General features: G+C 39.3%; 2 protein-coding genes across 2 annotated transcripts; one reads left to right on the top strand and one right to left on the bottom strand.

Moving 5' to 3' along the window:
• Positions 1-247: 247 nt before the first annotated feature.
• LOC119720645 (cell division cycle protein 23 homolog) lies at positions 248-7,317 on the bottom strand. The gene is made up of 13 exons (XM_038190422.1): positions 7,149-7,317; positions 6,741-6,819; positions 6,432-6,569; positions 5,867-6,015; positions 5,348-5,480; positions 4,929-5,106; positions 4,393-4,490; positions 4,108-4,189; positions 3,529-3,693; positions 2,846-2,954; positions 2,224-2,440; positions 1,724-1,840; positions 248-1,268 (listed from the first exon to the last, which is right to left on the bottom strand). Exons 1-13 carry the CDS (start codon positions 7,268-7,270, stop codon positions 1,086-1,088), a joined length of 1,770 nt encoding a protein of 589 aa, XP_038046350.1. The 5' UTR covers positions 7,271-7,317; the 3' UTR covers positions 248-1,085.
• A 67-nt stretch (positions 7,318-7,384) lies between these two features.
• On the top strand, positions 7,385-12,921 carry LOC119720646 (serine protease HTRA2, mitochondrial-like). The gene is made up of 6 exons (XM_038190423.1): positions 7,385-7,964; positions 8,391-8,610; positions 9,294-9,485; positions 9,736-9,886; positions 10,831-11,035; positions 11,293-12,921. Exons 1-6 carry the CDS (start codon positions 7,414-7,416, stop codon positions 11,462-11,464), a joined length of 1,491 nt encoding a protein of 496 aa, XP_038046351.1. The 5' UTR covers positions 7,385-7,413; the 3' UTR covers positions 11,465-12,921.
• Positions 12,922-14,451: the final 1,530 nt, after the last annotated feature.

Consider the following 14,451-nt stretch of genomic DNA (forward strand, 5'->3'; position numbering starts at 1 on the left):
TTCCTGAAACTTGCAGGAAAGTTATTTAAGGGGCCAAAAAGCAATCCTACTCGATTTATGGACAAAAGTACAATTCAAAAGAAAAATAGCATCTAAAAATGGGTAAACAATCAAGGATTTTTGCTCAAATCTTACAAATATTTGGTGTTTGATGAGAACTTGATGCACTTCTTGCAGAAGGATTTCAAATTTTAACCTTTATATAATTTCTACAAAATTTGGACAAATTAGATACAAAAACTGCTTGACATATATTATGGAATACTTTTATTCTTTTTTGAACTGTTAAATGCACCTCAAATGCACTTGAAGTGCAAAATTTGCTTGTACAAAATTGATTAATGGTTGGTAAGCGTCTGATGTCCATCATCATTTCAGCCTTTTATATACAACAGTCAAATTGTTGACAAAAATATGAACACATTGCAACGTCTGAACAAGAACAACTTTCTGCAAGATGCAAGTCACTTTCATTCAAAGACACACTGTCATGTGATTGATACCTCAGTTTTTGTTTAAACTTTATGTATAAATACCTAAGACAGTTTACCCATTCCTATTGGTCGAGAGCCCGTCACGTGGCCGGTCTTAAACGGATGATAAAGACATGGCTGGCTGGTCTTAAACACTTTTCCAGTGTCACATGAAATTTGGTATCCTATGAAATCCGGTGCCTTTTACTGTTTTATTGGTTGAACAATCACAATCCTCACATAGACATGCACAACACTACCAGTTAGTCAGTATTTCAAAGTTTTAAAATTACAATGCACTTTTCACAACTGCTCCAATCTCTATAAAAAGAGTTGTTTACGGCTTACTCGCAAGCAGGACACTCCATTACATAGCTTGAGGGGTGTTTAAAAAAACAGGTAGAATTCTTGAACAAAATCGTGGGAAGTTTTTAATTTATGACTTGTTTTGACTTTTGGACAGAAAAGTTCTGATTTTTGACCGAAAAGGTTTTTATGAATTTCGGCTCCGGTAATTATCAGCATTCCAGACTCCAACCAGTCTTAAACAGTGTTTAACACTTCCCAAGCACACCTTTATTCCCTTAGTATAGTTCAAAGGTTCAAAGGTCATCATGGTGTAAAGGTGAGATTCATTGGTGACAGCTGTCCGGGCGTCCCACCGTCGCTGATACTGAGCGGTTGACGGGTGACAGACCCTACATCAGCCGCCTCTTTGTTGTCTGCTGACCCCGCCTCCTCAACGGCACGTAGCTGGGATATCTCAGTCTGGATCGCTTTGCCCTCTTCTCTTGTCTGGAAAGGAGTGAATTGAAAATGAAAATCTGTTTTTAACACCAAATTACTGAGGTGTTTTCTTTGAGTTTATCTGCGGGAAAAACTTGATTTGTGAATCGAGGTTTCACAAGTACTAGCTCTTGTTCTTACGATACAGGTTGAAGTCAAGTTCAGGGATCTAGTGGCTGTGTCCACGAGCAAGGCATTTTACCGCAATTATGTCCTTGTCAGGAAGCCAACAGGTGTATCTAACAGCAGAGGTGATTTTTTTTTGGGGGGGGGGCAAAAATTGAACAGAGATAATCTCCAAAATTTAACCTTTATATCACTCTAGCCAGTTGCAAAAAGCAGACATCCCATGGAACAAAGGACTTCATAAATAGGGCTGAATAGCTTGAGGTGAAAAAAAATGCAGAAAGTCTCGTGTCTCAATATGCAAGATTTCAAAATACAACTATTCACTTGTTACGTACCTCAGTGTATTCACAGCACTTGTGGGCGTAGTTACTGGCCTCTTCAAAGTTGCGTCGTTTCAAGTGATACGTCGCCAGAAATCGATAAGCGTCACACTGCTCCTCAACCATCCCCGTCTTAACGAAAAATAAAACAGTAATATTGAGATGAGCAACATTTCTATTTCCCCAAAGGTTTTCCTCAGTCAACGCCACAAAACTGTCAGACACATCTCTAACCCGAACTCCCTGGCATGATTTACTAGGAACCATACCTATCCTGGCAAATTCCAACACCATATGGGAAACTGCGCACGCATATTTCTGACTTAGTTTCTGGAGGTGTGCCAACCCAATGTAAAAGACTGTCAGTTTAGGGGTACTGTACCCATCCAGACAGATTCCATCAATACATGCTGTTGGGGTTTGATGGGTTGAGTTCTGTTAGGGTTAAAAAAAATGGCTCCCCTCAACAAATTTTTTTCGAACAGTTGAATTTTCAAGACCTGCAGCCAACTCACCCCCATGGCCTCAGACTGCTCCACATATTTTGTGTAGAACTGAGCGGCCTTTTCCTCCTCCCCCTGTGCCTCATGCAGCTTGGCCAGCTTGATGAGTGCCGTACCCTCGATGTCACCCACCGAGTACGCCCTCCAGTAACACTTCTTGGCCTCCTGGATCTTCTCCAGTTTCTCGTAGCTCTCACCGAGCGCCACCAGCATGCGGGAATCATTGGGCCTGTATGGAAGTAAAAAGGTTGATTTCCATGGGTTGATCATTGCCTCACATTTGAAAATAGCTGCAATTTTATTTATTTCTCTTAATTTTTTTTTTTTAATTTATTTCTTTTTTTTAACGACATGACCTCTGACCATATTTGACACTTTTCTTCACATGGAATGACAAGTAAGCGAAAAAACAATGAAAATTATGCATTAAGTTAAAGCAGAGCAATTAGAGAGTTTGAAACTGACAATATACTTAAATTTGTTCAGTAATGTGTAGCCTCCCAAGTCAAATTTGCAAAACGGTGTAACTCTACCTGATATTCATGCAAGCAATTTCAAATTGCAGTATTTTTTCCAACTGAAATGATTTGGGACTTGGGAGGCTACACATTACTGAATATCACCTGTCTTTTACCTGATTTGCTGTGCCTGTCTGTAGTAATATAGGCTATATGACGGCATGCGGAGGATCTCGTAGGTCTGTCCAAGGCAGTACCAGGCACGGAAATCCCTCTTGTTCAATTCTGTTAAAGGTCAATCGTAACAATTATGAGACCAAAATGTAACTCATTGTGTTCCAAATAAACAAAGAAATAACAAACAAACAAACAAAAACCAGACAATTTATCACAGCAAAAATATAAAATTCTGACGAGTGTCTGTGCTGAGGCAGCTCTAATAATAAATTGCAATCTACAATGACACCACTGTTTTCTCATGAATACGGAAACTTGAACTAGCATGAAAAACATAAAAACAAAAACACTTCTCGAAATGGGAAATAAAGACTAAAACGTAAGGTTGAAGCAGATGCAAAACTGAATTTCAAGGATAAAATTCGATCAAAAAGTCCCTTCCTTGCATGAAAAAGATTAAGAAAATACCAATGACAGTCCTCTTCACAATTCTTTGTTTTTTACCAGAACGGCTAGCCTCCTGTCCTCTGATTATTACTGAGCCACTGAATGACTGACTGAGCCACTGACTGACTGTCTGGAGTCATGAATAATGTCCTAAACTGACTCTTCTAGATCCAACTCTACGAGGCAAGCCTGCTCTTTTTCTCAATCAAATCCAATTATTTCCCCAAGTTCCTACCTATCGCCTGCCTGTAGGCTTCAATAGCAGCCGGCGTGTTCTTCATCTCCATATATTCATGACCCATCAGAGTCCAAGCAGACAGATAGTGAGGATTGAGCTTCAACGCTCGCTGGAAGTACAAGACGGCTTTCTCGTGCTGAGATCTCAGCGAGTAGTAGTTACCTAAACAGAATTGACAAAATGGAAATGCTATTATTAACCCATTACTCCGAAGGCATTTTTAGCTCAACAAATCATCCTGTCTCTCCGTTAGTTAGTTAGTTAGTTAGTAACAAACATTGACATTGTCTATTGCTCCTACATATTTTGACCGATTTCAACCAAACTTTGTCAAAAGTATCAGTAGCCCAGACCCAACATGTCACATGACCAAACTGGGGTCAAAGGTCATCATGGGGTCAAAACCCTGATTTTTTTTTACTCGAAACACTACTCCTTCCAGAAATTACATTGTACAATCACGTGACTCATGCATGAGCACGAATTCATTGGCCCGCAGCTTCTGAGATATTTCCGATGTGGCTTGTTTTTAATCTTCCTGAATCCTCGAAAATTCACCACTGTAATCGTTCTTACCAATAACACAGCATGTCTCCACTCTGTACTTGTCCACCTCGCATACATGGTGTGCCAGAAAACTCAACTCTGCTTTCATTTCCTGAAACGGACAATTGCCAACATCGGATAAAAACTATATCTTCAAATATAACCACATGAATCAAAAAGTATTGATATTAGTGATCAAAGACCATTCTGATGTTTTATTCAACAAAAATAAAACTACAAATTCATGACGTTATTTTCTTAGCATCATCAGATTCTTATTTTTAGGTGTACAAATTACATGGTCAGTTTTCCTACCTTGACATACAAAAGGTTGGAATAAATGTCCATGTTCTCCAGACGGTAGGGGTCAACTTTCTGTAACTGTCCAAACAACTCCACAGCTCGATTCATATCTAAAAGACAGAAACAGTTCAGGGGGACATTCTGAGAATAATGAAACATGACTGAGTTTAACCTACATTTTGAGATAACTCAAGCAGTACTGCAGTAATCATGAAATTGCTCTGACTGTACTTTATTGACCCAAACTCTATGGTCATTTTTTTTCTAGGGGCACCATAAAGAAACAGTTGATGGGGTTCACCTTCCCTAATGCCACAAACCCTTCCAAAACCACCTGATGAGGGAATTTGAAAGATCTGGGCAGATTGAGGTAAACATCCACTATGAATAATCATTATCATCAATATGAATATTCTCAATCATGAAAAGAACTGACCTATGACACTTGATCAACCAGATGAACCAATCTGTTAGACAAATGCTATGGCTGACCTCAGCCACTCCTAACATGAATATTTATCATTATGCAAATTATGCAAATGCCTGACCTCTGACACTGTGATGGGCCAAGGCAATCTGGGAGATGACGTAAGTGCTCTGGCTGAACCCAGCCTCGCTGAGGGCAGTGTATTTCTTCAGAGCTTCTTCGTTCAGATGCAGCTCAAGGTACGCCTGAGCGACAAAGAATTCCTTGATCCACAGATCCGGCAGAGCGAGTGTATTCAGCTGAAAGGAAAAAACATACAACATTAAAAAAGGAATGCAAAAAACCTGTCCAGCCATCTCATCATCTAAATAGCAAATCTGCAATGAAAGAAATACACGAAGAAATGTACAGCCGTGTCTGAATTCACATGGCTATGGCTAGCTGTAACACACATGTCTATGGGAAATGGCTGCAGCCACTTCCATAGTCGCATGTTGATTACAAGCCATGGCTAAGTTATTTGGATGTGCCTACTTTTACCTTGTCCTTGTCTGTAACCAGACTAGTCAGTTCCATCCATGCACCCCAGTGGTATGGTTCCAGCCTCACAGCCTCCAACAACACACTCTCTGCATCCTTCAACAGTTCTAACTTCTTCAGTACAATTCCATACCTTTGGGATAAGATTATTTTCGTAAAAATTTCATACCTTAATTTCAGCCACCATAATATGGTCTTCAGATCACAAGTCCTCACAAGTCAAACACAAGCCGATCACAAGTCAATCACAAGCTGATCACAAGTCAATCATAAGTCAATTACAAGTCAATCACACACCAATCATAAGTCAATCGCAAGTCAATCACGAGTTTATCACAAACCAATCACAAACCAATCATAAGTCAATCGCAAGTAAATCACAAGCTGATCAAAAGTCAATCAAAATTCAATCACAAGTCAATCACAAGTCAAATCACAACTCAATTCCAAACCTATTTAGTCTGAATTTATGACTAGGTACATAACTTGTTATGGATATCTGAGATTATCTTGACTCACAGGTACAGGCAGAAGCCATCCAGTTTGTTCAAAGCATATTTCTTGCTCAGTTCAATGCGTAGTGCCTTCAGGGTCTCATTCTTCATGGACTTGTACTGAATCGGTCCCGTCAGGTCTGCAACTTCATCATATTTCTTCTTCTCTCCGCCCTGAAAGAAAATGTAGTAAACTACACTCAAAACTGCTCATCATTGTATGATTTTTTTTCTTTTCTTTTTTGTTTACTTATAAACATTATGTTATGTAATAATGAATCCAAGCATTTCCCTAGATTGTCTCAGAGTCTGTACTCCAGAAAGTAGGCTGAAGAAATCTTTGATACATAATTTTAGAACATGCTAAGTTTCAGAACAAAAACCTCTGACAGATATTCCTTAGGAAAAAACTAAAAAGTAGGATATAAAACATAGTGTACAGATCAGCAAGGGTAGGATTCTAAGCCCGTCCCAGTTTCAAAGAACTGCGAAGCACAGAAATTTACTAAGCAATATTTCTACTGAGATTAGCAGAACATGTTGCTCAAACAATTTCTATGCTCAAAAAAAAAAAACCTGACCCTGCTTACCAAATATCGAGCATAAACATGGAGAAAGTAGGCCTTGGGGCTTTGACACTTGTCAACAAAGTAAGCCGCTCGGTCATACTCTCTGAGGTCGAAATAGGACTTGGCAAGAGTGTACTCGTCAAACTCAGCTATGAAGTCCTGCAAAAAGAAAGACAAAAACTGTAAGGCAACACATATGTGTAGGTAATTATTAAAGAAGTTATGGTTGACGATAAGAGGTCCTCCCAGTGCTAACAAGCACAGAGATACAATGTAATGTCAATTTAAGAAAATTAGATGGCATGCTATGTAAACCACACCTACACCTACCTCAGTGTCCTCTATTTGGTCCGTTGGTTCTAGCGGCGTAGACTTGACAGATTTCAGAGCGAATGATAACTCAGCACACCTTAACAAATAAAAAAGTATTTGACCAGTTTGAATATAGGCCCTACAATTACAAATCGTCAAATGTTTGAAAAAAGGGTTAAAAATGTCAAGTTGTTGATCTTTGAAAGAATGATGTTTGACATTCTAATTAATATTTTCACTATACTGTCGGCTATAATTAATCAATTGCATCGGTATGGGATGTCCAAAGTGCAAAAATGCAAGCAAAGCACTCACTATTGTATTGAGTCAATCCTACACGCAAATCAACTGTCCGGAAACTGGGCCCTCTTTGATCTTTTCTTATTTGTCAATTGAAATTATATTCACTATCACAGCTGCACTAACCATTTCACACTTTGTGAAAGACCCCTCTGCGAACATACTCTGATACTCCTCTGCAAATCACGCTTGACATCTGACAAATTGATGTCCAGACCTCGACTTTGCGAGCTCAAAATCGCCGCCATGATCGCCCCAGAAACAACAAACAGCCGTCGGCAAAGAATTTATACACAAGTCTCGCATCTAGACTGCGATACATTTTTCCCACACGTTTAGACTCGTGACGAATGACGAAACGCATTTTGGATCCCGACTATATCGAAACAAGATGGCGGCCTCCATGATTAGACGAGTAATGCAATCGCTGCCGATTTTTCGTAGCAAAGTTCCGGTTTTCACCACCAATCGTCAAATTTTACAGTCACTGAAGCCACAGACTGCGATATGCAGAACCATCACACAACAACAGATGGAAAAGAACAAGAAACAGTTCCAGAAACGGATGTTTCAGTACCTTATGGTGATAGTGATTGTGGCTGTAATTTCGCCGTACGTACGTGACCTACGGTTTGCCAGCTTCGAGCCTCGTCGAGACAAAAAGCGCCGAAAACTACAGGCCTTGAAAGAAGCAGAAGAACGTGAGAAACTTGGTGACAATTTTCAGCAGACTGAAAGTGATCATAATATCAGTTCGAGTGATGATTCATTTAGGCCGATCACTCAGGAGGAACAAAGCAGTGTTTTCCCTGTGGTCAAAGCAGCCAAAGTTTTTGATGAGGGTGATGGCTACGTTCCTCCCCGCTCAAACCGATTCAACTTCATCGCTGATGCAGTGGATATAGCAGCACCTTCTGTAGTCTACATAGAAATACAAGGAAGGTCAGATAAAAGTCAACTACATGTTGTAAAATAAAACGAATATAAGAAGTAATTGTTAGGCCTATGTCTAAATTGTTAAATTTTGATTGATTGACAAATGATTGAGCTTCAATTGAACATGATGAAGATTGTTAGTTTTATATGCATCATTCATATTTATAATGTAGTCTAATTTGAAGAAAATATTATTTTGCAAATGGTTGTTTTAATTAAATGTTTTTTTATTAATCATTTGCATTGGAAAAAAATCACCTGAAAGACCATAAATAAACCTAAAGATTAAAACCAATCATCTTTTAGTCTGTTATGGCCCAGAAAAGGTCTCTTTACATTTGTAGTTGCCACATTAATATATCAAATTATTTATACATGTATTTAAATTGTGTGTGTCCCTATTTTCACGCCATACTCCATTCTACTTTTCAGGCATCCTATGATGGGCAGGCAACAGGTATCAATCTCCAATGGGTCTGGTTTCATCGTCAGCCAAGACGGCCTCATACTCACCAATGCCCACGTGGTTGCCAACAAGATCCGGGGCCCGCAGTCAGTCAAGGTCAAGCTTCCAGATGGGCGGATGGTCGACGGCCACGTGGTCGCAGTGGACTCTGTGTCCGACCTGGCAGCTGTCAAAATTGATGATGGTGTATGTGTACATTCTAAGTTATCTGGTGTGGTGTGGTCCACAGCAATATTTTAGTCAAGTCCATGCGAGTAAATTACAAGTCAATCAAGTCAGTCACAAGTTTTCATGGGAGGAGTCAGGTTGGCGCAGTGGTTACTTTCCTCGCCTTCCATCGCTATGGCCTGGGTTCGATTCCTGCCCTGACCACATGTGGATTGGGTTTTCAGTCCCTACCTGATTCGGTAGGTTCCCCCCAGAAATATTCTTCTGGGGTTTTCCTCCCACCTCCAAAACTGTAATTTCCTCTCATTGTCTTCTCTCCACAGGTTTCTTCAGGCTTTCGAGCTACAGTGCCTAGGGCACTTTTGAGGAATCCTTAGTGTCATTTCCAGAAAGAAACAAAAATTAAAAAATAAGCAAATCCTACAGTTTTAAATCAAGTTACAAAATATTCAAATGATCCTGCTAGTTGTGACTTGACTGGTGATTGAATTAAGGTTTGACTTGTGATTGACTTGTTTTCAGAATTTCCATAAGTCTGTTTTCCTAGTTATAGAAAATGAACCAATGAGCCTTTATGGTTCCTGTTGTCTAACTTCCTGATTAAACCAGTATTTTATCCTAGATCTTGACTTGTGCAGTCAATTCTGGCAAATGTATCCAAGTTTCCAACTCTGCCTTTTTTTTTAAACTTGGACACACAGAAGAATCTGCCGGTCATGAAGCTAGGCAAGTCTTCCCATCTACGGCCGGGCGAGTGGGTGATTGCCATGGGTAGTCCCCTGACGCTAAGTAACACCATCACAGCGGGCATTGTCAGCACCGTCAGCCGAACCAGCAAAGAACTAGGACTCAGCAAAGACATTGACTACATCCAGACTGATGCTGCTATCAACGTGAGGATCTGTTTGAATAATATTATTTATTTCCCCCATCAGTTCAGTTTATTTCAATCCAAAATCAACACTTGCTTCTATTACTGTAGTAATAATACTATGTGAAAGATTATCCAAAATTGAATCTTAAGTTCAAAGCTTGAAGTGCAGACAAGATATTTTCTGCTTTCCCAAGTCCTGGTGTCTTGAACTGAAGAGCAATTTTTCCATTCGGTCATCCTAAAGGATTTAGTTCCTTTTATCCTCCTAGTTTGGCAATTCCGGTGGTCCACTAGTCAACCTGGACGGAGAGGCCATAGGAATCAACACCATGAAAGTCACTTCCGGGATTTCCTTTGCCATTCCCATTGACAATGCCCGGGAATTCCTGGAGGAAGTCCAGAAGAGGATGAAGTCAGGAGGTACGGTAGGACTGGAGTGCTCCATGATTTTCTCAAGACTAGTGTTGCCATCAATTTCAATTACATCATAAGTCTAGTAACAAAACAAGTAAATCACAAGTCAATTTACAAGTCCAGTCACAAGTAACAGGGGTCAGGGGATGAACAATAACAAAGGAATATCCTTGTCACATGTCATCTTTGAACAGCTTGTGAGTTGACTTATGATTGCCTTGTGACTGACTTGCGATTGACTTGTGATGGACTTGTGATTGACTTGTGATTGACTTGTGAGGGACTTGTGAGAGACTTGTGATTGACTTGTGAGAGACTTGTGATTGACTTGTGATGGACTTGTGATGGACTTGTGATTGCCTTGTGATGGACTTGTGATGGACTTGTGATGGACTTGTGATGGACTTGTGATTGCCTTGTGACTGACTTGCGATTGACTTGCGATGGACTTGTGATTGACTTGTGATTGACTTGTGACTGACTTGTGACTGACTTGTGATTGACTTGTGATTGACTTGTGACTGACTTGTGACTGACTTGTGATTGACTTGTGATTGACTTGTGACTGACTTGTGACTGACTTGTGACTGACTTGTGACTGACTTGTGACTGACTTGTGATTGACTTGTGATCAATCACAACAGCGTCGACTACATCTCTGACCCTGTACCGGGCTAGGGTATCCCATAAATCCTGATAAAATTCTTTTGTCAACAAAGTTTCTGTTCAAGAAAGAAATTGAGGTGAAAATCAAACCTGGCATAGAATCAGATTAATCATCGAAAAACAACAGAGTTATCCAGCCCTAGGATTGCAGTAGTTATATTTATCATCGCTATGTGGTGTTTATCATTTACATAGATTAAGCACTAATATGACCATCAATGCCACTCAAAGAGTATCCAATTTGCACATTTTATTGTTATTTTGTTGTTTTTTTTTCTCTCAAGATGCCAGCCAGGGGTGGACAGGCTGGTTCGCAGGTGGCAAGAAATCCCCCAGCACACAGGGTGACAAACGGGGTTACATCGGCATCACCATGCTGACCTTGAACCCCGGCCTACTCAATGACCTCAAGTCCAGGATGGCCGACTTCCCCAATGTTTCACATGGTGTGCTGGTCTACAGGATCATCGTTGGATCTCCTGCTCAAGTGTAAGTACAAAAAACAATTGCCCCAAAAAGTAGAAGTGGTTGAGGGTTGGATCCTTGATGTAAGCAGCGAACTAAAGATCTTGATAAGCCAGCTGTACCTAGGAGTTACTTGCTTTTGTCCGTTATTGGAATTGGACTAGCCACAGTGTTTACCAAAAAATGTGTTGATTGAATTTTTGACTGTCTAGTTAGCAGATGGTGTTAAGCAACTGTTTTGCCAATGAATTGACTAATTGGAACGATCCATTTAATCACAGGGCAGGCATGAAGGCTGGTGACATCATCACCCACATTGACGGCAAGCCAGTCAAGTCAGCCACGGCAGTCTACAACGCTGTGCACACCCTGCAGAAAATGGAAGTGGCGGTCGTTAGGGGTTCCAGCTCACAAAAGTTGACCCTGACACTTATGCCTGAGGAAGCCCAGTGATGTCGTATTCAGAGGTCAAAGGTCTAATGAGTCCTTCCCGGATGCATGTGAAACGTGCATTAAAGTCGACAGCGATAAGTTTTCACTGTAATGCGCCAGTACCTAAAAGAAAGCAATTAACAAGAAAACCTGATTTGAACACGGCTGTACACTGAGTTCAGGTGAAGTTTAAGGTCAAAGTTTACTGACAGTTGTTACCTTTGTAAGAAGATGGTTGTGAGTTTGAAAGTTAAAAGACTTGAATGTGGGAAGGTTTTCCAACCTCAGTTTATCTCCAGTTCCAGAATAAACTCAACTATGGTTAATACAGATTTGGTTGTAAACAAACTTCTGGTTAAAATGGGAATTCTCGGTCCCGACCGTGCTCTTACATGCACAATGAATGGGAAACCAGCGTTTCTTCAACTCTTCAGCTACTGTAGCGCCGAAAAGTGCCCGAGCACTCAATGGTTTTATTGATTTTTCAGTGAATACAATGAAGTCCAGGTGCCAACGGGCCTGAATCCTCCAATTTTAATACGATTTTGCACACCTCCTAGGGAGTTAGGATATAAATTTGGATATAAAAAAAAACATTTTGGCTGGATCGTGACGATTTTTTATCAATTGGAATGCACTTTAATTAAGGAGCTTTTAATGTCCGTACACGTGCTGCTTTTGACCTATTATATCATTTGGACGTTCATTAGCAGAAAGTGGACCCGGTACGAAGTCCATGTCTCCCATGTTAGGGACCTAAAAATCGGCTGAACGCCAAAACCAAGCCCATGTTCCAAAATCTCCCACGTTGATACCAAAAGATTTAATTTATGGTGGTTGGATACAACTTTACTGCTTGATATTGGCACAAACAAGGTCACAATTTATTGTCATCAAGGGTTTAAAAGTCCGAAAACCTTTTTCTTTTCACTTTATGCCACTCTGCTGTGTAATAAACTTGCACCTTTAGGGTTTAGAGTTTTTACAGTGGAAGTAAATGTATTATAAGTCAACGATGTATTTGTTGATGTGTTTTTAGTGATGTGAATCAATAAAAAAAACTTTGAGAGAAATTACTTGTCAATCAAAATGGAGGTATCTCATAATTTGCAGGTTTTGCTCACATTCAGCATGAAGGAACTCTTGTACCAGAAAAGACGTACACACACACACACTGTAGGTTATAAACAAATTGCTAATATTTATTTACTTGGGATGAAAAATTTCAAATTACGTTAGATATTATTCTCTAAGTATGTAATGTGAAAAACATCTCAATATATATGAGTGTTTGTAGGCTCACATCAGCAGCCATGAAATATACATGCCTTAACATACCACATATCAAAATATTTAATTAAAATTCAAAATTATAAAAAAAACAAAGATAGAAACATTTTTAATGCATAATCCAAATTAATAATTGCACAATCATATAGTAACACGTTCTGTTAGACAAAAGTGGAGATAATTTTTTTTTTTAAATCACGAGACAAAGTTTCTCAGCTTATAATCTGTTTATGATGACTAGTTTTTGATGAAACATGAAAAAAATAATCTTACTCTTGCAAGAAATTTGTGTTTCAACACTCGTACTGCGAACACGCATGCCATTTAGGCCATGTCCGAAAGGGGCTTCCAGAGCTACGGCTACGTCTATTGTCAGCGCGTCCCCGCGTATTTTCAATGGGCGCAGACCTAGACCTAGCTCTAGACAGCCGATTCGAATGCAGCCTCACAAACACTGCAGCCATCTTGTCTGGTGCCCTGAAGGTGAAGGTGTTGCTTGTTACCCTGATTTCCCTTACATCATGTCAAGCACCAGTCTATTTGCATCACAATTAATCAGTAGCCAAGTCTGATTTACTTGGTTGTATTATTGACCTTAGCAAACATGGGGAATAGTGGCTAACGGTATACAATGTATAAATTTGACAAAATATATTCAATACATTTTCATTTATCTTTTAAAAGGGTCTTTAAGCAGATTATATGAGACTTTCTTTATCCAGTTAAGAAAGCAAAGATGGCTATAACAGCATGAAGGACTACATGTACATGTATTTAGAAATGTGCCCCTTTCAATAAAATAATGAGCACAACACATTGTTGAAACCTTAGAAAGATTACAGCAAACAGCAAAAATAAACATTGGCTGTAAAGCACGACAAACTTGGCAAAGCAATATTTTCAAGCTTTGCAGCACCATGCATGAAATTGGGCCATCATTTGTGCACCTTGAAGTTTGGTTGTACATGTTATGTACATGTATGGCTTTTAAAATAATGATAACGGTGTTTTGCTCATTTTTTTACTTCTCGTGAATGCCATTACAAATTGAAAAACAATGTACAAAGTGTTGTGTAGTTTGGAATTTCCTGGTTTTTTAAAATAAATTCCCAGTTGCATGCCTGGGGCTTGTGTTCTTGGGCAAGACATATTACTACAATTGCCTCTCTCCACCCAGGAGTACAAATGGGTACCTGTGAAGGTAGAGACCATATTGAACTGATCTTGAGCTGCTGCAGAAAAATGGTCTCATTCCTGATGAACAGGGATAATAATTGTAAAGTGCATTGAAACCTTAGGTATAAAGAGCTATATAAGCACCACATTATTAATATTATTATTATTATTTTTAATAAGTCACACAGCGCGGTGTACAGTCCCTTCTGAGTCCAGACCTCAATCTTATCTCAACTCTTACCGCTTTTGAAACTCTGTCTAAAAAGGTTGTCATAGTTTGATATCAGAATAAACAAAAATACAGTGTGAAATAAAGACTCTTTTACAATCAACATCACAAGTCTCAAAATGAAAAAGAAGTTTGGCAGCATAAATGGTTAATTTGACAGATGCCTGTCATATATGGCAGCCTATATAATCAATAATCGTCACTTTAAAAAATATGACATTAAAAAAAGTGACAAAATGTATCTAAAAGCTGACGAACAGTACAAATATTACTTACAAATATATTCTATATCTTCTTTGTAAATATTTACAGA

The sequence above is a fragment of the Patiria miniata genome, unplaced genomic scaffold (assembly GCF_015706575.1).
Source record: "Patiria miniata isolate m_02_andy unplaced genomic scaffold, ASM1570657v1 HiC_scaffold_9, whole genome shotgun sequence".
NCBI classification, from domain to species: Eukaryota; Metazoa; Echinodermata; class Asteroidea; order Valvatida; family Asterinidae; genus Patiria; species Patiria miniata.

Excerpts from the sequence above, each read along its gene's own strand:
- LOC119720645 (XM_038190422.1), bottom strand. The coding sequence starts at position 7,270 with ATGGCGGCGATTTTGAGCTCGCAAAGTCGAGGTCTGGACATCAATTTG. Across the intron at positions 5,481-5,866 it reads GATGGCTTCTGCCTGTACCT|GTATGGAATTGTACTGAAGA; the intron begins GTGAGTCAAGAT and ends CTTATCCCAAAG. Across the intron at positions 2,441-2,845 it reads AGACAGGCACAGCAAATCAG|GCCCAATGATTCCCGCATGC; the intron begins GTAAAAGACAGG and ends ACTTCCATACAG.
- LOC119720646 (XM_038190423.1), top strand. The coding sequence starts at position 7,414 with ATGGCGGCCTCCATGATTAGACGAGTAATGCAATCGCTGCCGATTTTT. Across the intron at positions 7,965-8,390 it reads TACATAGAAATACAAGGAAG|GCATCCTATGATGGGCAGGC; the intron begins GTCAGATAAAAG and ends TCTACTTTTCAG. Across the intron at positions 8,611-9,293 it reads CTGTCAAAATTGATGATGGT|AAGAATCTGCCGGTCATGAA; the intron begins GTATGTGTACAT and ends TTGGACACACAG.